The sequence below is a fragment of the Lissotriton vulgaris genome, chromosome 6, assembly GCF_964263255.1.
Source record: "Lissotriton vulgaris chromosome 6, aLisVul1.2, whole genome shotgun sequence".
NCBI classification, from domain to species: domain Eukaryota; kingdom Metazoa; phylum Chordata; class Amphibia; order Caudata; family Salamandridae; genus Lissotriton; species Lissotriton vulgaris.
The window spans coordinates 778,683,229-778,705,738 of record NC_141694.1 but is presented as its reverse complement, the minus strand read 5'-3'; the positions used below and the strand labels follow the sequence as shown (position 1 = coordinate 778,705,738).

The window sequence follows — 22,510 nt, the reverse complement described above, 5'->3', positions numbered from 1 at the left end:
GTCTCCACTACCTATAACAATGGAGGACCTTATGGAAGAGATAAGGATGCTTAACCCTTTCATGGTAGAAACTAACGCTAATCTTCAGAAGCTGGATAAGAAATGGTCAAATTTAGAATCCAGAGTGTCGGAGGTGGAACAATGGATTAGTAATGCTCAAGATCTAATTCCCCAGGTTGCTGATATGTCTAAAGAAATTGCTCTCCTCGAGAGGCAAACAGAAGATTTAAAAAATCCCAACAGGCACAATAATCTTTGAATTTACGGCATCCCTGAGGGGGAGGAAGGATCTGACATGCTTACTTTCTTAAAGATGCACATTCCTAAAACTGTTAGCCTCAAGGATGGCAGCGTTCTCAATCTGCAGCGTGCTCACAGCATTGGTCCTAAACCTGGTGCTTTGTCTACTTCCTCGACAGTCACTCGTCCTAGAGGGATCCTTGTTTTATTTCTGGAGAACACTGAGTTACCGGTCCTCTCAACGGCAAAGTCTAGAAAGCAAATGCTATGGTCTTGTCATAAAGTTTTTTTCTCTCAAGATGTGGCCAGTGCCACTGCTGCTTGTCACAAAGAGTTTCTTTCTCTTCACCCAGCTCTTCGTTCTATGAATGCCAGATATGGTTTAGTCCACCCTTGCATTTTTAAGGTTATGTACAAAGAGAGATCCTACTCTTTTGACCGCCCGTAAGATCTAAGACAATTTATTTCTTGTCACAAGGGAGATGTTATGGAATTTGGAGGACCATGAATAATAGTGTTGTTATTGCTTTGAATTGTACTTTTTAATGTTATGTTTCATTCCATCTATTTGAAAAGTTTTGTCTCCTTTTTGGATTGTAGGTCATAGTCTGTTGTTGCAGTTTATCTCTGGTTCATTGTGGGTCTTTTTTCCTCCTTGGAGGCCACTATATATTACTGTTTCTCTTTGTCTTTTTCTACAGATGTTCTCTCCTCCTGTATGACCCCACTACCCTGACGTTTCCCCTTCCTGCCAAGTGGTTGAGAAACATATAATATACCTTTTGTTGTAGTTGTTTTACCTGCCTTTTGTCTAATAATTGCTTCTAAGTATGTTGTTGTTGTCCCCTGTGGTTTTGTGTTATTTTTTTAATTGGCTCCCTCTCTCATTTATGTTTACTTTTATTGGTTCCGTTTGTTTCCGGTTTCCCTTCCTGGCCCTGCCGTCTGTTCTCTTTTTGCGGTTTCCATGTTATTTTTTTTTGTCTTTTTTTCCCTTCCTGGCCCTGCCGTCTGTTATCTTTTCGCGGTTCCCATGTTATTTTTTTTCGTCTGGATACATATCTCATTTTTCTTGACTGAAGTCTCTCGACTTCCAGTCAACCTTTCTTGGTCTATCATTTGCTTCCTCTTCTATTCCTCACTTCTCTTCTTTTTTTCTGTTTTCTTTTCCCTTTTTGCTATTTCTCTCTTTTGACCTCAGTCCATGCATTTCCCCTTGCTTTTAGATTCCCCCTATTTCTTTTTCTTTTCCTTCCTTCTGTAACCCTTGCTTATAATTTTTTCTGTATCTATCTTTTTACTATATTTGTCCCTCTCAAATGTACACCCTCTCATTTTTGATCGACATTTTATTGTCTTTAAAATCCTTTTGCATTTCATAGTGCTCATGTTACTGACAATCCTTACAGTATTAATGCTATTGATTATTGTTTTTTTCCCATCGATATGACTGATAATGTCCGAATTATTTCATGGAATGTAAAGGGTTTACGTAATCCAATTAAAAAACAATGTGTACTTACTCATCTTTCAAAACTACAATGTAAAATTGCTGTGTTGCAAGAGACGCACCTTAATGACAATGATATAAATTCCCATAAAAAGCAATGGGCCGGTAATGTTTACTGTTCCTCATCTAGGAATAGGAAAAATGGTGTGGTGATATTATTTCATAAGTCCCTTTCCTTTAAGGTGGAGAGTGAGGAGAAGGATACTGATGGTCGTTGGCTCCTTCTTCACACCCTCATCAATGGTTCACATATTTCTCTCCTTAGCATTTACGGTCCCACAGGCAGAGACCCGCAATTCTGGCAATCCATTTCGCTCACACTTCATGCATGCTCTGACTCTAATCTTGTTGTGGGGAGTGATTGTAATCAGGTTCTTGATCCATTTATTGACAGGAAATCCTCTTCCAGGTATTGTCCCTAACAAAATGCAAAAAAGTTTTGTTAATACATTTCACTCTAGAGGGTTGGTAGACGCTTGGAGAATTTTCAATCCTGACTCTTTGGAATTTACTTTCTTTTCCCCGACTCATAACTCTACATCTAGAATTGATTATATTTTTCTGAGCCCACTTCTTAATCTCAATTTATAGCATGCTGAAATTGGTTCCATTTTGGTTTCTGATTATGCTCCTGTCCTTATCAATTTAGATCTTCCCTCCCAGTATTCTAAATCCTGCCGTTGGCGATTTAACAATTACCTTCTCAAGGATCCCTTGTTTATTGGACGCTTTAAGGATTTCACTTCAGAATTTTTTCTTCTTAATGTTAGTCCAGATTTGCCCTTTCATACCACATGGGAAGGCTTTTAAGGCGACAGCTAGGGGATTTATTATAGATTACATCTCTAATAAAAAGAAACAATATCGTAATGAGTCAGCGTCCATCTTATCGTCCATTAAGAAACTGGAACATGCATACTTTTCATCTAACAATGCTGACACCCTAAATAATTTGGTTCAGACCTAACTAGCTTTTAATAGGAAATCTACGGAGGACGCTTCTGGAACACTATTAAAAATTAATCAAAAATGTTATGGAGGCCGTAATAGAGCCAGCAAACTGCTAGCAAATGATCTGAAGGTTAAGTCTTAAAGGTCCAGGATTGTCAAGATTACTGATGATTGTGGTATTCATCGTTTCAAAGATGTTGAAATATTACAATATTTCACAGATTTTTATACGACCTTAGACAACCCCGAATCCTCTCCTTCTAATGTTGCATTGGACTCATATTTTGATTCATTACCCCCACGCTCTTCCCCACTACCACATTGTTCTATATTGGAAGCTGACGTATCCCTTTCTGAGATCAAATCCGCTTTATCTAAGTTACCTAATGATAAAGCTCCTGGCCCTGATGGCCTTACTGCAGAATTTTACTCCTGTGTTTCCCATATTCTTTAACCCCATCTATTATCTTTATTTCAACACTTTGTTTCCTGCAAGGAAGCTAGAGGTTCTTTTTTGGAGGCTATGATCTGTTTAATTCCTAAAAAACGCTTCCCTTTGTACTAATTATCGCCCCATTTCTTCGATTAATTTAGATTTTAACATTTTTGTCAAATGACCAGCCCTCCATATTAACCAAGTTCTGCCAGAGTTGATTAGTCCTGAGCATTCAAGGTTTGTCAAGGGGAAGACAATAGCTGATATCTCCCGAACTTTTCTAAATATTATTCATTAAGCATCTAAGAGTTGTTCCCATATCGCTGCCATACCTTTGGATGCAGAGAAAGCTTTTGACCGGGTTCATTGGCCTTTTATTATGCGTGCTCTCAAATGGCATGGTTTTGGACCCTTTATCTTATCTCTGATCAGTTTGCTATATTCCTCGCCTACAACTTCAGTTTTTGCCAATGGCTCTCAGTCGTCTTATTTTCCTTTACAACGGGGTACCCGTCAAGGATGTCCTCTTTCTCCTTTGCTTTTCATTCTTTCCCTTGAACCTTTTTTACAGTCTTTGCATCATTCACCTTCCTTCCGAGGCTTTAAGTATAAGGCAATTGAAATTAAATATATGGCTTATGCAGACGATATTATGCTATATATTTTGGATCCATCTATTTCTCTGCCTGCATTCTCGGATCTTCTTTCTTCTTATGCCTCCTTATCTGGGTACAAACTAAATTTCTCCATATCTGAAGTTCTTCCATTGAATAAATATTGTTTAAAGAGAATGTTTGACGGGTTTGCTCTTAAGTGGAACACTAGTAGTATTACCTCCTTGGGGATTAAATAGTCCTCTTCTGTTGCAGAAACTATCCAACCTAATTTGGATGAGGTTCTCTTAATAGTAAATAATATGAGAAGCAAAAGGTTTCCCTTTTTCTTATCAAGGTGGGGTAGATTGGACACCATCAAAATGATGATGCTTCCCATAATTAACTTCTATTTGTCCATGTTACTAGTTAGACTTCCTTTAAAGTTTTTCAGGACCCTGAATGGGACTCTGTGTAAATTTCTCTGGAATGGACGGAAGGCCCGAATTTATTTAGCCCTCTTATCTGCTCCTAAAGACCGGAGTGGTGTACACTTTCCTAATTTTCGCCAATATCATTCTTTCTTTTTAATTCGTTAGGTATTACAATATTTATCTTCCTCTGAAGGGACCCCTAGTTCTGTTTGCCACAGTTTGGAGGACTCCCTAATTCATCCTTTTCCTTTTTCCATTTTGGCTAATTTTGCTAATCCTTCTTGTTCTTTTAATCACCCAACAATTTCACACTTTATTTCTACCTTTCACCCAGTTAAATGCAAATCCCAGTCACCTCTACAAGTATTTTTAGACTCACAACTGTGGCATAACAGACTCATTAAATCATCAAATCGTACCATTTTTGGGAACCAATGGGCCATTAAAGGGATATTCCTTGTCAAACATTCACTTAAAGATTCCCTTTTCCTCACTCCCCAAGAGGTACAGCTTAAGTTTCATGTACCAGTCTCCTCATTACTCAGATATGAATATTTGACAATGCTTTCAATTGATCAATTCTCTCTCCTTTCTGGATCTCCCCCATTTTCTTCAGACTCCATATTTGAACCCTTATCTACTTCTCCTTCTATTCGAGCCTCACACACACACACACATATATATATATATTCACTGAAAAAACCATAGGTTTCACAACAGTTATAGTTAGGTGGAAATTTTACTCGCATAAAACCATTGAAATTCCCACGTTATAGTTAGTTGGACTCACTATAACTTGCGCGTGCAATGCACTGCTGATGACGTCACATATTATATCACTCATGACATGGTGAGTGACATCACTCATGACATCACTGATGACATCTCAAATGACATCACTGATGACAACATCCTTGTGACAAAGTGTCAGACCTCCTATCAGCATAAACTAACCTTTGACACACACATTCAAAAATAGAAACTAACATTTTCTTAAAAAAGGAGAAACCAATACCAATTACAACAACTTATTAGGTAATTCCAACATCTACATACACATCCACTCATTCACCAACAGTTCTACATAGTCACTCATGCATGTACTTACTCATCATATGTACTCATACACCTATACATCCTGTTACACACTAATACTCATCCATATAGTTACTCACACACAAATTCACACATGCAAATAAACTATCAAAAAACCATTTACTTGATTATACTGCTATATACACACCACTACACATACTTCTACAGTAACGGAAACATATTTACTCTCTTAAACAATCAATTATAAAAACACATACTCACTAACCCACCCATACACACAATCATCCACCCATACAGTCTTGCACACATGCTGTCTTCAAAATACATACAAAAAGTGAGTCACTCATTCATGCATCTGTGCTCTAAGTAATATCCCCCACCGAACCATACGGACACTGATACTGATACTCAAAAAAACAACTAATAACCCATATACACACTCATGTAGCTACTCACCAACCCATGCAGCCACTTATACACAAAGTGAGACACAGATACAGATATTTAAATATTTAAACATTACTCGCTGCATGCCGAAAAATCTGTCACTCATTGCAATAAAGTTGCTGAGTTCTTCTACCAGAAAGTAAACACTATTTACTCAACCTTCCCCCCAAAAAAATCAACTCATCAATCCAATCCAACATCCCCCCGGCTCCCCCCTCTCTTTATCTCAACATACCATGACCCATTTCCCCCTACTAGACCTCACTACCCTTGAATCACTAGCGCACAGTGTCAAATCCGGCTCGCCGGACGATCCTGCTCCACCTGACATAATAATGGCTGCCTCCCAGATCACCCTGCCTATTATTAAGGAGGTACTAAATGCATCCATTACCTCCAGCACTGTGCAGACCATCTGGAAACAGGCCATGGTCAGGTCGCTACTCAAGAAACCCAACTTAGACCCGTCTGACTTGGGTAACTTTCGTCCCATCTCCCTGCTCCCATGGGTGAGCAAGGTCCTGGAAAAATATATCAATCAACAGCTAGTGAACTTCCTGGAAAATCATCATGCACCAGACCCCACCCAGACAGGCTTCAGACCGAAACATGGGACCGAGACCGCTCTCCTCATGGTCACCGAGGAAGCTAGAAAAATCCTAGATCAAGGAGGATCAGTGGCAGTGATCCTCCTTGATCTAAGCGCGGCATTTGACACGGTCAGTCATGACATCCTACTGGACCGTCTGTCCTGAGTCGGGATTAAGGACAAAGCCTGGACATGGTTTAAATCCTTTCTGGAGGACAGATCCTTTAGAGTCTTTGAGGGTGAGTCGGTGTCCTCTAGCAAACCTTTAAAGTGCAGAGTTCCGCAAGGCTTCTCTCTGAGCCCCGCACTCTTCAACCTGTATATGAGGCCACTGGCTGATGTCATCCGCCCATTCGGAGTTAAGATCATCTCTTATGCGGACGACACGCAGCTGGTGGTCTCACTGGCGCAGGAGGCAAGCCGGCCTGCGCCAGGTGGGCTCAGAGAATGCCTAGAGGAGGTGAAGACTTGGATGTCTTCATCATCCCTCAAGTTGAACGGGAACAAAACTGAGCTGATGCTCCTAGGCCCCTCAGATCTTGCCCCCCCTCCTTGTGGCCTCCGTGTCTGGGTCCCCCCCAGCTCCCAAAAACAATATTAAGAGCCTCGGAGTGTGGTTGGACAGATCTCTGTCCTTCAACGTTCAGGCCACAAAACTATCGGCCACCTGTTTTGGCATCATGAGGATGTTAAATAAAATCTTCCCCCTCCTTCCCATGGAAGCCAAACAGGTGGCTATACAAGGTCTTATACACTCACGCCTCAATTTTAACAATGTGCTCTATCTTGGTGCCCCAGAGTACACCCTGCGCAGACTGCAGATAGTGCAGAACTGCGCAGCGCGCTTACTGCTCAAGATCCCTCGTAGACAATCAGTGAGGGCCGGACTGGTCAGCCTCCACTGGCTACCGGTTCGGCAGAGGGTTCTTTTTAAGGCAATGTGCATAGCCCACCAAGCATTCTGGGATACAGGCCCCAGCATTACCCGTGACCTAGTTACTCACTACATTCCCAACAGAAGCCTTCGCTACAGCCAGACCTTTCGAGCAGAGGCACCAAGAATAATAAGATCCAGATCAGGCGGAAGCACATTCACTCACAATGCGTCCAGAACCTGGAACACCCTGCCACTGCACCTCAGAGCCAATCCCAACCTTACTGTGTTTTGTAAACAATTAAAGACCTTCCTGTTTAATTCCCCCCCTTTAACCCTTAGTCTCCTCCTCCTCTGTTCTCCGGTAGGTTCTGGTAGGTTCTGGTTACTCTAGCGCTTGGACGCCTCCGGGCAGCAAATCGCGCTCTACAAGTCTACATCTATTCTATTCTATTCTATATATGTATTCACTAAGATACATTTAATGTCAGTTAATCAATCAATTTTACACAAAAAAACATCCATTTAGACATTTATTTACCCATTTATTCTTCCATCAACCTTTAGATATACATATACAAAAAATATTTTTCAGAAAGATACACATTCACTGGATGATGTCATCAGGGATGTCATTTGAGATGTCATCAGTGATGTCATGAGTGATGTCACTGACCATGTCATGAGTGATGTAATATGTGACGTCATCAGCAGTGCATTGCACTCGCAAGTTATAGTGAGTCCAACTAACTATAACGTGGGAATTTCAATGGTTTTATGCGAGTAAAATTTCCACTTAACTATAACTGGTGTGAAAGCTATGGTTTTTTCAGTGAATTTAATAGGTTTTTTAAATGCTAATTCCTAACTATAACAGTGAATATATATATATATATATATATATATATATATATATATATATATATATATATATATATATATATATATATATATATATATATATATATATATATATATATAAAAAAAATCTACGGCAAAATGAAACCCCTCATTTTGTAACTTTTCAAATTAAATGTATTAAGTGTTACCACTTTATTCCAATCAAGATGACTTCAGGTGTGCCATACTTTTGTCATAAGTAAGACTGTTAGCGTTCTAGTTGTTCTTTAGAACACTCTGGGACATTCTGTCATTGGGCTACATCTGGCTGATATTTGGGCTACATTTGTTTTTTTTTGTCTCTGGTGGCCATCTTTGGGCTACATTGGGCTACATTGGGCTACATTTGGGCTCTAACATATATATAGCCCAATGTAGCCCAATATATATTTTTTCAAAGTTAATTTTCGTAAAAACCACTGGAGCACATATCTTGAGACATAGCAAAGGCACATCGGGCTACCAGTCCCTACAATTTTGCCAAGTTTGGTGCAAATCCTTTTTTCACTGTCCCAATATTTCCCACTTTTGGACAAAAGTATGTGAATCTATATCTTCCATCTGTTCTACTAATTTTCCTTTTGACATACATTCTATATTCCTTGGAAGTAACTCTGTAATATGGATTGGTTCTCGCAAGGTTGGTATCTTTGTGGATATGTTCATTGCTATCGCTTTTCAGGTAATAACTTCTAATTGTAAAGATGCCTCTAAGGTTTCCTATTCTGCTTGGTGGAATCCCCTCTGTTACCACCACAGACTGGATAGAGCTTTTGTCAGCTCATCTCAGCAAATTATTAGAAAAGAAGCCTTGAGGTCTCCACTCACCAATTATATATCCTCGTCTGCACTTCATATTAAGGACTCTTCTTTTGTTTACCCACCACCAACAATGTTTCCTTTTATTTTTTTTTACTTTGGTAGTATTTATTAGTCATGGTTGGGTATGTTTCATGTAAATGATATAATGTATTTTGGTAATCTTTATATGGTATTTGATGAGGTCATCTCTCATTTCTTCTTTCTTTCTTTCTTTCTCTTTTCTCTTCTTTCACCCCCTTTTTTCTTAATTCTTTTACCTTTTTTCTCTTTCTGTTCTTCATCTACTTTTCCTCCTTTCTCCTGTCTTACCCTTCTTTGAAAAATGTAAGATGCTATCACATTTTAAGGTACGACCTCTCGCTATTGCTTTTATATTTTGGGATATGTATTATTGGTAGCTATCTTGTAATGTGTATTCCTTCATCATTTACATTCTGTTTTGCTAGCCTTCTGCTCTTTTGTCGAAAAAAGCTCTTAAAGGATTGTCCAACTGTGAAGTGCCAGTTTGATCTTCTATTCAATAATTAACAAACATCAAACTTGTTAGTTGTTTACTGGAAGCATTACCTTTGCGAAGAAAAGTAAGTTTTTTCGGGGTGTCTGACAGCTCATTCCCCATGTTCTCATAATTTGCCAATGGATCTGTTTTCATGGTCTTAAATGTTGCTCTTTCCACAATGGCATCAACCGTTTTGTCATCCAGCGATTTCCCCACAAAATTACATATCTTCAGTACAGCACCTCGCAGATCCTAAAATGATTAATTACTGTATCAGTAGTGGATTTGCATTGGTGGAACAGTACTCAGTTTACTTCATCATTTATAAATTGCAACCTCAAACACGTGTTACTTTTGGAAGCCTGCTAATAAGCTGCTTCCACAAAACATACATGCAAAATCTGAACTATATGGTAGGTCTTCAACTTGCATTACAAGTGCTCTACAGAAACCAGTGTGGTATCCAAAAACTGCAATCTGTATCTCACAAAATGAAAAAATTGCTAATGATTTAGGCATACTTTTGAAACACAGAAAACATGAGAAGGGAGACAATTTACAATGGCATGTTCAAGTAAGTAGTGTAGTTCTCCATTTTCTGGGTCGGACTGGAACAGAAAATAGACCCAGACACTGAAATAAGAGAGCCCTTCGATACAGCTGAAAAGCTGTATGAATCTTTTTGTGACATATAAACTGATTTGAGACATTTCAGGTAACACATGAATAAGTGCACCAATTTCATGTTAATGAGAAATGAAAAATAAAAGTGAGAGAACTTACTTTCCCCATCGTAAAAGCATGCAGATAAATTGTAGAATAGATGAAATCATTGTAATTTGAATAATTTAGGATAATATTTCAGTAACCAGCTTTAGACTGTTATTTCACTGTGTATTAAAATGGTAAAGTGATGTACTCCTGTTATGAAATTTCTAATCATCATCACTGAAATTGTAATATGTGTAAATAATTCAATACATTTAACGTGATATAGATGATTTTAGGTCTGCTATTGAAGGGTGTCATTCTGAATTTCATAATTGGCATATGTGAAATTGTGCGCCGAATGAGAAAAAAAACTGGTGCTGCATAGCCATATTTAGTGCAAATGTCCTGAAACTGTCAGAAAATATTGTTCCTATAGGTACTATTGTAAAACATTTGAAACCATATTGATATTTCATGATTTGAAATAATTTTACATGTTAGTGCTTTGAATATGTAGTAATGTGTCATAATTACATGTGATCTTTTCAATCCGACAAATAACTGATTTTGAGTGCTTCTAAGTTGGAAGGATGTTTAGAATATTGCTTTCCCTTATGAAATGTATATTTTCACTACTTTATATTCTGCATTTTTTAAACTAACTTTATTATAGTTCTGCATTTTTCCTACTCTGCTTGTCTTACACTTGTGAGAAGTGTTTCTAAACTTTCAATATGAGTCGAAACTGTCTACTAGAACAGTTCTCTCACTTTCAAGGACTGTTTGCAACAAAGTTGATACTTTGGTATTGGAATCTGTCCTCTTGAACTCACTCATATGCCTATTGCTAAAGGTTCATTGTTTGGAAGTTTACATATACCGGATGATCTGACAACTTACGTGATCTGTACCTCCTCTTCCTATAATATGTGCCTTCCTTTATGCCATATGACAATCATCTTATAAGACCTGACCAATGGTCTGAGTATTTTGATCACAACGAGGTGAACAAGGTGGTGTCATCCTGGAACTAGAGGATTATAATATACATTGCTTTGATGGATAGATGCTGGCTCTCTGACAGACCCCAGAGACTGCTCTTTGATTTTTCCTACATCTTTCCGTTGAGACCTTTGCAGACTCTATTTACTCTTATTCGGGCTGACGCATACACTATCTGAGCCAATCTTGGACTGTTTCTTGGACACTGCCCATGAGCTGTTGTCGCTCATGTCCTTGCTGAACTTTCCAAAGCTCCTTTTTACTTCTGGCAATCCCAAACTAATTAGACTGTCCTGCACTCTTTAAATCTTAAATGTTTATTAATTATGTACTGCTCTTTTGAATATCTTTGATACATTTTTACCTTTAACTAAAACCACAGACTCTGTTTTATCATGACTTGTCTTCTAAAGTTGAATGTGCATTTCAATTGATTTATTAATGAAAAGGAGAGATCAGAATAGAGAAATATCTGCTCATCAGGTACTAATGTTATTGTTTTGTATGGCCATATCAGAATAATTGGTTTGAATGATTTTAGTCCGGCTAAATTTCTTCTGAAGGTTCAGACTAGCTGTGATAATCCTTCATCTAGATGCTCATCATATACACTACTCTAATTACTAATTTGTGAATTGGTTATCCAATTCCTGATCCTCATTGGAGATGCTGATATTTCATCCCCGATATCCAACCCCTCTGTGGCACAGTACAAGATTCATTGGAAGATCAAGTGAGTGTCGGAGAACTAAGTCATATGGAAGAGATAATAGTATTAAGAGACTAATTTTATCAAAAAGGGCCCAGTATCTGCCGTAACACCCACAACAACAAATCATGTAGCTAAAAAAGTGGTCCACATTTGAAAACTCAGGGCAGTTTAAAACTTGTAAAGACATGGGGGCCCTATTTATCAAGTAGCTGTGTCGCACATGCACCACACAACAGGGAGCATGTGTGACGCAACTACTAAATGTGATCCATCAAGCCACACAAGGCCATCTTGCGTGGCCCTGAGTGGCTTAATGAAGATGGAGTATCGCAAAGTATTGCAAATTGCTGAGTTTTGTTACAGTGCCCCTGGGAGGCTGTCCATGGATGGTGAGTGGGTGTTCCCACGCAACACCTATTGGATTTTGACACATTCCCATTAGGAGGATGTGACGCAATTACCAGAGCTGCCAACTTGGGAGCTCGGGATCTGGGTTTGTGCCACGGCGCAACATCCTGTAATTCTGGACAAATCACTTGATCTCCTTGTGCCCATGGACAACGCCTGGATACTCTCACGGGTGATAAGCCGTGCTATATAGATCTACAAACAAACAAACAAACAAACTAGCCATAAGTGGCAGACCTGTGAATGCACCACAACTTCTACACCTCTTCAGGTCACAAGGAGAAATACGTTTATTTCTCCTAGTTTTTTCCTCATTCCTATGGTCTGCATTCTGCAGCACATAAAGAAAGAGAAAAATGTAGCAGGGATTGTCTTTGTGCAGGAAGCAAAACAATCATACTTACAGCAGAGGCACCCTTGCACCATGGTGCAAGGGTGCCTGCGTAGGCACTAGGCAGCACATTATACACCTAAGCTGGAAAATGACAGGAATGTTCTGTATATTGTTAAGTGCAGCTTATTCCTGCCCGTTCCCTGTCACACAGTGCAGCAATGTGACTTTGCTGTCCTCCACTCATAATTTTTTGTTAAATATGCCCCATGATGTTTTTCAAGGTTTGGGAGATTGCATGCATTTGTACTTGCTGTAGGCAATATATGCGACTATAGCTCGGAAACAAACAGTAAAAACTGGCTCACCATGGCCATAAAACAAGCCCACAAACAGCAAACAAATAAGGCCCCAGGGCCAGAGCTAGGCATGGGCAGTGTGGGCAGCTGCCCAGGGCCTGGCTCCTGCTAACAACTAAGGGGCCCTACACTGCCTTTAAAAAAATGTTAGTGTTATAAGGCCCAGAAAGCAGTAGTGGTGCAGCACTGCATGGCCTAAGGAAACAGGGTTCCCAACCCAGTGCCTTGTAACCATGGGCTGAAATTGTTTCGGAATTCCAATTGCTGCATCCAGGGCCGAACTGGCCATAGGGGGCATCAGGCATTTACCAGGGAGGCCGTAAAAGTTGTGACAATTTTGCAGCAGTGCTGCAATGTCGGCCCCCAGTAACAAAAGCAGAAAGCAAGCTTTTCTAGCTTCACGAGCAGGGAGGGCTTTCCCAGGGGTCAGACAGCCTTCCACAACAGCCCCACCTTCCCCCAGGACTGGTCAGAGAAAATTATCAGGGATGACCATAGGTGCGCCGGAGGTTCGCCAGAGGTGAGCCCATCTTTGCCCATCCGTGACCTGGGGCCAGAACCCCTGGCCAAAATGTGCTCTATTCCAGGGGTGACCTATTGCAGCTTAACTTGGGCAAGTCTCATCTTGAGCCGGCTACTATACATCGGCTGGCTTGTGAGGGCTTGCTAATTTCTCCTAGTAGCATTCGAGGGCGGCAGCGCGCTTCTAACATCTATACCCTGAGCTATGGCCTGCTGAATACACGCTCTTTGCAGAGCCATAAGATGGAGGTCTTCACACTTTTGGAAGACGGGGAGTTAGACGTCCTTGCGCTCACCGAAACTTGGTTGGAGGATTGTTCGGCGCCAGATTTAGTGGCGGCCCTTCCAGACAATTATCTGGCAATTCATTTCAACAGGGAGGGAGCCAAGAGAGGAGGGGGAGTAGCCCTTTTTTATCAGACACGCCTCCGCGCCGAAAGGTTTCTCTCCGAAACCCTCGGGGGAGCAGAGGTTATGGGGGTTAAGCTTAGGCGGGGAGCGGTTTGTGTGGTGTTCTTGGTGGTATATCGGCCACCTTGGGCGTCGCCAGACTTCCCGACCCTCTTTACGAGACTGGTCCAGGACCTGCGTACAAGATATGATAAAATGGTTGTTGTCGGGGACTTCAACTATCATTGGGAAAAATCCCCCAAAGAGGGACAAGCATTACAGATCGAGGAGGCGATCTCCTCCTTAGGTCTTACCCAACAGGTCAAGGGACCGACACATGAGAAAGGACATTACTCGACTTAGTCTGGACTACCATGCCAGTCCAGGGTGCTACGGAAATTCTTCCCTGTGCATGGTCTGACCATTCTTTAATAACGGGTAGACTCTTATTGAGGGGCCACCTGTCCAAACCTGGGGAGGGCTGGAAAATGGCCCGGAAATGGAGAAATCTTGATGGGGATAAATTGGTACACCTCTTGGAACACCCCCCTGCAGCAAAAGAGCAGGATGTCAACGTTGATGTCCTGTGTGGTCACCTCCAGCATAAACTGGGGAGTGCCATTGATGTGGTGGCACCTCTTCGCAGGGTGAAGAAGGTGGCGAGAGGAGCTGGGGCTCCTTGGTACAATGATTCCCTAAGGGAGATGAAACGTGGGGTTTGGAAGAAAGAACGGGCATGGCGTAAAAAATATGACGCCATTGCCAAACAAGAATACGTCTCATCCTTAGCTCATTATAAACTAGCCATACAATCTAGGAAGGCTGCGTTCTTCGAGGAAAGAATAGCTGCAGCAAGAAATCCGCAAAAGGAAATCTTCCGGGTCCTGGCGGAGCTCAGGGTAAATAAAGAGCAAAGTCCCGAGTTCACTCAGGAGGACTGTCAGAGGTTTCAGGACTTCTTCGTAAAGAAGATATCCGATATTTTGGACGAAATTGCTGCAACTACACCCCTCGAATGTCCTTGCCCACCGGACCTTACCACCCCGTTAAACATCTCATCATTCGCTGAGTTCTCCCCAATTTCTAAACAGGAACTATTTAAAATCATAGACCGAGTTAAATCGGGTTCCTTGGTGGATCCATGCCCTCCTGACGTATTCAAGTTGGCAGTACCAGGAATTGAGGAAGAGGTTCTGCATTTATTGAACACTTCTCTCCGTACAGGACAGATCCCTCTAGCTTTTAAAGAGGCTCGTCTGATTCCTTTACTGAAGAAACCTGGTTCGGACACGAAGTGTCTGAAAAACTTTCGGCCCATCTCTCAGTTGCCTTTTTTGGCTAAAGTGATTGAGCAGCATGTGTTAGCTCTACTCTCGGGCCATCTAGAGAGTAACAACTTGCTGGAGACCAATCAGGCAGGGTTCCGTGCTAATCATAGCACGGAACTAGTTATGTTATCCATCCTAGATGAGCTAAGAACTCGGGCTGACGTAAAAACACAGAGCGCCCTGATACTACTGGATCTCTCCGCGGCATTTGATACCATGTGTCACAAACAGCTTCTGTCGCGGTTGAGATCCTTTGGCATCATGGGTACAGCACATGCATGGCTTACATCATTCTTGCAGGGTAGGACACAACGAGTACAGCTGGGAGATTTACTTTCCACCTCTGCTCCGATCACCTGCGGGGTCCCACAGGGCTCTGCCTTGTCACCCCTACTTTTTAATATCTACCTGCAGCCACTAATTGCCCTCCTGAATAGGATGGACTGCCTAGTGTACAACTACGCCAATGATACCCAGATAATCATCCGGCTGGATGATGGCCCGGGAGCATCCACTAGGCTGCAGGACATACTGAAAGCCACAGTCAACTGGATGTCCGAGAACTCCTTGAAAGTCAACCCGGATAAGACGGAAGTGTTGCCCATTTCTATCTCGGGCAACCTTTGGAGTGAGAAATTTTGGCCTATGGAGCTGGGTACACCACCGGAACCAGCATCCGCAGTCAAAAGTTTAGGCCTATATGTGGATAACAAATTATCCATGGAAAAACAAGTTACCACGGTAGTGGGTACCTGCATAGGCCTTCTAAGACAACTAAGGAAGATCTCTGCCTTACTTTCATTCCCTACTCTGAGACACGTGGTCTCAGCCACAATTCTGGCTAGGCTGGACTACGGGAACTCCCTATACATAGGTTTGCCCCAGCGGCTGCAGGACAAACTACAGGGGGTTATGAACGATGCAGCGAGGCTGATCTATAAAAAACCCAGGACTGCTCATTCCTCTCCCCTGATGCAGGAGTTGCACTGGCTCCCAATTTGTCAGAGGATTGTCTTTAAAGGATTGTGTATCGCTCACAAGGCTCTGTATGGCAAAGCACCAAAATATCTGAAATCCCGACTATCCCCCTACACACCGGGTGGACTTTGCGCTCGTCGGACGCTACTCTTCTGTCCCAATCCCGCTTCAAATTGACCACGGTGGGGGGTCGTGCGTTTTCCAACACGCTCCCAGCCTTATGGAACAAACTGGCCCCAGAACTCAGGAAGGAAAGTAACTTACTATCCTTCAGAAAAAAACTAAAAACTGTACTGTTTAAACAAGCATGGAACAGACCTTAAGTGCACAGATGGGTTCAAGCGAATGTAACATCTCACCACGTAAATCTGGACAAACAGCGCTTAGAGACCCCGGTGGTTATAACGTGCGATATAAATTAAATAAATAAATAAATAAATAAATGACCGGTTCACGGTCTGGCCTGCACTACCCCTGTGTGAATGTAAAGCCGGGTGTCCTGCAGAGCTCACAACAAAAGAAAGGATCATGACTCATCATCTTGATTGAACAAAAGGGAGACAGGCATCAAAAACATTCAACCAATATAACCTGCTATGTTTACTTTGACTTTCTAAAAATCAAGATCCCTGTGCCCTCACTGATTAAAATACTGCTGACTTTGAGCGTTTGGTGACCTTGCTGTGATGTCAACTTGGTTCGAATAAGATGGTTCTTGCTTCTCGGTAAGCCCCCTTGTTTATAGCACAATTCTTTTGAAAAATGTTTTCTGACAAGGTTTGTAACCTTTTCTGCATTTGAAAACTCTGCCTTGATGAGTGCATTAACTACCCACAGTAAACTTTATAGTTTACAACAGCCTTTTATCATACCGAGGCTTGAACGTAGTTCTCTCCCTGTAAAGCCAGTGGCTCTGGCTGTAATGCCAGATCCTTTTCTAAGCTAGGAATATAAATCAATTATCACATAAAATGGCCATTGAAGTTACCTAAGTACATGGGATTGTATCACGGCACTGAGATGTATTTCGGAAAAGTGAGATTTTTTAAACATGAACTGCAAAACATTGCTGCCCCTGCCTTTGTGATAATGATAATTGTGACCTAAGAGCAGGGATACTGGAATAATGTGGCAAGAAAGGACCAAATTTGGTGGCGGGATTCACTAACTTATGTGGTATGAAAAAGAAAACTATGTGGCAAAATGCAGCACATTCTGGTGGAGATTTTTTAAAAAGTTGTGCAAAGATGCGCAGCCCCCCGCGAGGCGTTGCGCCACACGGAGGGAGCAGGCTCTCTCCTCTCCTTTCCCTTGCGCAGGTGCTGATTTCAGCTGCCATGCTCCATGCACACACCTTTGAGCAGCAGCGCTAGGGTTTGTGCATGAGTGTAGCATAGGTTTTGTACAGGAAGGGTATCCTTCCTGTACAAAACACTATGCAAAGCACGATGCAAAGCTTTTTCCACTTTGCATGTGTGCTGCAGAGTGCAGCACGCATTGAAAGTCAGAAAAGCACAGAGAAATGAAAACCCCAATTTACCAACTTCCTTAGGACCTCGACAGAAAAAGCTTGCTTCCTTATTGTGTGGACAAGGGTATCTGAAATAACAAATATAACATAATATATCTATGCCATTTAATTATAACTTTAGAAGGACAATCAATTTTCATTTTATAACATTGGAAGATACATGTTATTTTTCGTTGCGTTGGAATACCCGTGCACTGGCATATTAATTTATGTATCGAAAATTAAACTATCTCCATGACCCAAACCCCCGTGTGGGTACATTGGGATCCAAAATCAAAAATGATAGAAAGGTCGACCAGATATTATTTACAATCAGTGAAAATAAACCTTAATTTAGTGAGCCAGGATGGCAGGAAGTCGGAAGTAGAGAAAGGAAGTCATGGAAAAAGAGAAAAGAAAAGGGAAAAAAGAAAAGAAAAAAGAAAAAAAGAAAGGAAAACAGAACGAAAGAAGAAAAAGGAGGAAAAAAAGGGAGAAAGAGAAAGGAGTACTTTGCTGTCTTACATCTAATGCTACCACAACTATTTAATAAGCATGCTCTTACCCTTTGGGAGCTATGAGGAGACGTATTTGTAAGGGTTGAAAGGTCGCTTGATTTGGTGATCACTCCTAGGACAATATCAAATACTTATCAGCCCTCTAATATTTAAGTTATGGTTACCATTATGAGCTACGTATGTACCCCGATTTCCTTACCTATCAGACACTTGGATTTTATCAAGGCTGCTGTTTTTATGTGATTCCTATTTGTACGTTTCTCAATGATCCAAACACAGTTATTGACGAAGATATCTGTAAATGAAGGCATATTAATGAGCTATGCTAATACCATTGTTATTGTCATAGATAAAACCCGACATTGGATCCTGACCAAACTGACCTTGCTTTCATCAGGAGCCTCGATATTATGTGGTCCAACAGTTTGTTTTCTTGTTTCTTTAATTTCCCTTTTTAACTCAATGTAGGGATGATTTAAGTCTGGAATAAGAGATGTTTCATTCTTGTTAAACATAAGGTAGTTGGTAGTCTGTTCCTTATTCTTGTTCAATATAACGTAACTGATAGTCTACTCTTTGTCTACAAATTCATGTATACAAAACACCCTATTTAAAAAAAAAAGGACCAGACATCCCTCGATAATCACTCCATCTGCCTTTTAGTTATCAAAGCGCAACCCTCTAGGACTCAAAGGGTGCTTCCTGGTTCCAATACATTGACATCTACATTTTGTTCACATATTATAACTAAGCCCTACGCATTAATGATTGCATATCTTACAGGCTTCCTGAGTAGTAGCGGTGCGTGAAATGACCAACAAGGTCTATTCACGCTTCGTTTTATTCTACAATCATGTTTTAATGTTAAAAAATTCTATTCATCACATAACATAATCTCAGTAGGGTAGTGATCCTCAAACCTAAAATCACGAGCTCCTCAGCCTCATCGTGTATTCCTACAATGTTACATCTTATTTGTCCTTTAGCTCAGACTAACATGCATTAACTGGTCAGTAGAGCCTTAATGCTGACTCCATTATGTGGGTTCAGCCTAATCTTAAAGGTCTTTAAGACTAGGCTGAACCCACGTCATGGAGTCAGCATTAAGGCTCTACTGACCGGTTAATGCAGGCGTTCAGAGTATTGGGCATGTTAGTCTGAGCTAAAGGACAACGGGACTGGGTTAAGAAGGGTTTATGTATTCTAGTCCGATACATTTGGGTTTGTTGCAAATAAGATGTAACATTGTAGGAATACACGATGAGGCTGAGGAGCTCGTGATTTTAGGTTTGAGGATCACTACCCTACTGAGATTATGTTATGTGATGAAGAGACTTTTTTAACATTAAAACATGATTGTAGAATAAAATGAAGCGTGAATAGACCTTGTTGGTCATTTCACGCACCGCTACTACTCAGGAAGCCTGTAAGATATGCAATCATTAATGCGTAGGGCTTAGTTATAATATGTGAACAAAATCTAGATGTCATTGTATTGGAACCAGGAAGCACCCTTTGAGTCCTAGAGGGTTGCGCTTTGATAACTAAAAGGCAGATGGAGTGATTATCGAGGGATGTCTGGTCCTTTTTTTTTAAATAAGGTGTTTTGTATACATGAATTTGTAGACAAAGAGTAGACTATCAGTTACGTTATATAGTACAAGAATAAGGAACAGACTTCCAACTACCTTATGTTTAACAAGAATGAAATATCTCTTATTCCAGACTTAAATCATCCCTAAATTGAATTAAAAAGGGAAATTAAAGAAACAAGAAAACAAACTGTTGGACCATATAATATTGAGGCTCCTGATGAAAGCAAGGTCAGTTTGGTCAGGATCCAATGTCGGGTTTTATCTATGACAATACACAATGGTATTAGCATAGCTCATTCATATGCCTTCATTTACAGATATCTTCGTCAATAACTGTGGGCCCGATTCACAGAACTAACTTAAGACAAAATCCTAAACTTACTACTTTTGGTATTCACAGAAGTTAGGATTTTGTCTTAAGTTTGTCTTAAGACAAACTTAAGACAGACTTAAGACAGACTTAAGTTAGGATTTTGTCTTAAGTCTGTCTTAAGACAAACTTAAGACAAAATCCTAACTTCTGTGAATACCAAAAGTAGTAAGTTTAGGATTTTGTCTTAAGTTAGTTCTGTGAATCGGGCCCTGTGTTTGGATCATTGAGAAACGTACAAATAGGAATCACATAAAAACAGCAGCCTTGATAAAATCCAAGTGTCTAATAGGTAAGGAAATCGGGGTACATACGTAGCTCTTAATGGTAACCATAACTTAAATATTAGAGGGCTGATAAGTATTTGATATTGTCCTAGGAGTGATCACCAAATCAAGCGACCTTTCAACCCTTACAAATACGTCTCCTCATAGCTCCCAAAGGGTAAGAGCAAGCTTAATAAATAGTTGTGGTATCATTAGATGAGAGACAGCAAAGTACTCCTTTCTCTTTCTCCCTTTTTTCCTCCTTTTTCTTCTTTCTTTCTGTTTTTCTTTCTTTTTTTCTTTTTTCTTTTCTTTTTTCCCCTTTTCTTTTCTCTTCTTTTTTTTCCTCTTTTTCCATCACTTCCTTTCTCTCCTTCCGACTTCCTGCCATCCTGGCTCACTAAATTAAGGTTAATTTTCACTGATTGTAAATAATATCTGGTCGACCTTTCTATCATTTTTGATTTTGGATCCCAATGTACCCACACAGGGGTTTGGGTCATGGAGATAGTTTAATTGTCTATACATAAATTAATTTGCCAGCGCATGGGTATTCTAACACAACGAAAAATAACATGTATCTTCCAATGTTATAAAATGAAAATTGATTGTCCTTCTAAAATTATAATTAAATGGCATAGATATATTATGTTATATTTGTTATTTCAGATACCCATGTCCACACAATAAGGAAGCAAGCTTTTTCTGTCGCGGTCCTGAGGAAGGTGGTACAAACCCACCGAAATGCGCGTTGACCTGGTGTGATAGTTCACATGACAATCTGTGATACCTTAGCCACAGAAAAAAGAGAGTGTATCGAATGAGAAGGGATCCATGTGTTAGTGTATGTGTGAATACATGTGTGAGTATGTTTAGGTGTGTGCTCTGTAGGGTGTCCTTTGTTCTTGAATTTGTAAATGCAATTTGATACGTTTATATATTATGATTTAAATTTTACTATTTATTGAAAAGACTGAAGAATAATACAATGAATTTAAAAAAATCATAAAACAAATTTTGATATAAATGAAAAAACTAATAAATCAATATAAATACAATTAAAAGTGTTATTGCCATATTTTGAAGGACTCTTGGGAAAAGTATGCAAACTATGTGACAAGATAAAAAGTATTTAGGATATGAGGGAATCCTTTTTCTTGTTATAACACCCATGTACCACCCATGGCATGCCCCCTCAGGTCAAAGTAACGCAAAGCAGTGCTTGGCGCTGCTTTCTGCTACTTGCAGGCTACTTTCCAAAGCAAAACAAGTTTTGTGCTGTAAAGAAAATAGCAAAACACAAATTTGCGCTGGTTAGCGTCACTTTTGTGATGCTAAACCAGCGCAAAAGTTTTGAAAATCTGCCCCTCAGTGTTAATGTTACCTAATTATTTTGTAATTCGCCCAAATACAGCAATAACCAACAGAAAGACGATCAGTTAACCTTTGCATAGGGCTTTCCACTGTGCAGCAACAAGTGTTGCTGTGTTTTTAGCGATGTTTGATTTTTTTAAGCTAGATACAAAATTATTTATATGTGGCCTACATTCTTATTAAACGTGTAGCAAAATTACAGTCTATTACATCAAACTTAAGAGGTATTGTACAGCACACACCCTGACTGCATGTATTTTTTTTTGTAAGACCTTTATTCGTAACAAAAAATGGATACACAGCCGGGAGCCTACAACCCTGGGGCCGGCTGCGTTATTGTGAAGGTGCGTTTCAACGTGAATAGTACACAGCCATATAGCCGACAACAACTGTCCGGCGGCGTAAAGCACATAAATTAGGCCTTGTTTTTTACAAATTTTGTTGGTGTATTAGAACATACACAGAAAATACAAACCATTAACCCCCAACAACGAAACCTTCACCTTTCAGTTGTACACATCGATAAGTACAGTGCAAATACATCATGTCATTTTTCCTGAACACCTCTCCCCCCAGCCCCCATCGGCACCATTACGCTCGGCATTTATCACCGGTAACTTCTAGTGTCACTCCGTGTCACTGCCCACCGTGGCCAAATATTCAGTGAGATACAACCAAAAGTCTTTCGGCCTGGATCGCAGTGGTAGGCTCTCTTCGTAAGTCAGTAGTTTGTCCCTACAGCTGGACACATCTTGTAACCATTTTAGTGTGGTGGGTACCTGAGT

The 22,510-nt window shown here is 40.5% G+C and overlaps 1 protein-coding gene across 5 annotated transcripts in view; it reads right to left on the bottom strand.

Moving 5' to 3' along the window:
* Positions 1-22,510, bottom strand: part of LOC147707980 (amine sulfotransferase-like) — a 357,336-nt gene that overhangs the window by 29,567 nt on the left and 305,259 nt on the right. For all 5 annotated transcript variants that reach the window (XM_086926799.1, XM_086926798.1, XM_086926796.1 and 2 more), the window contains exon 6: positions 9,420-9,603. In XM_086926799.1, coding sequence (XP_086782925.1) covers positions 9,420-9,603 — 184 coding nt within the window. The remainder of the gene's footprint in view (positions 1-9,419; positions 9,604-22,510) is intronic.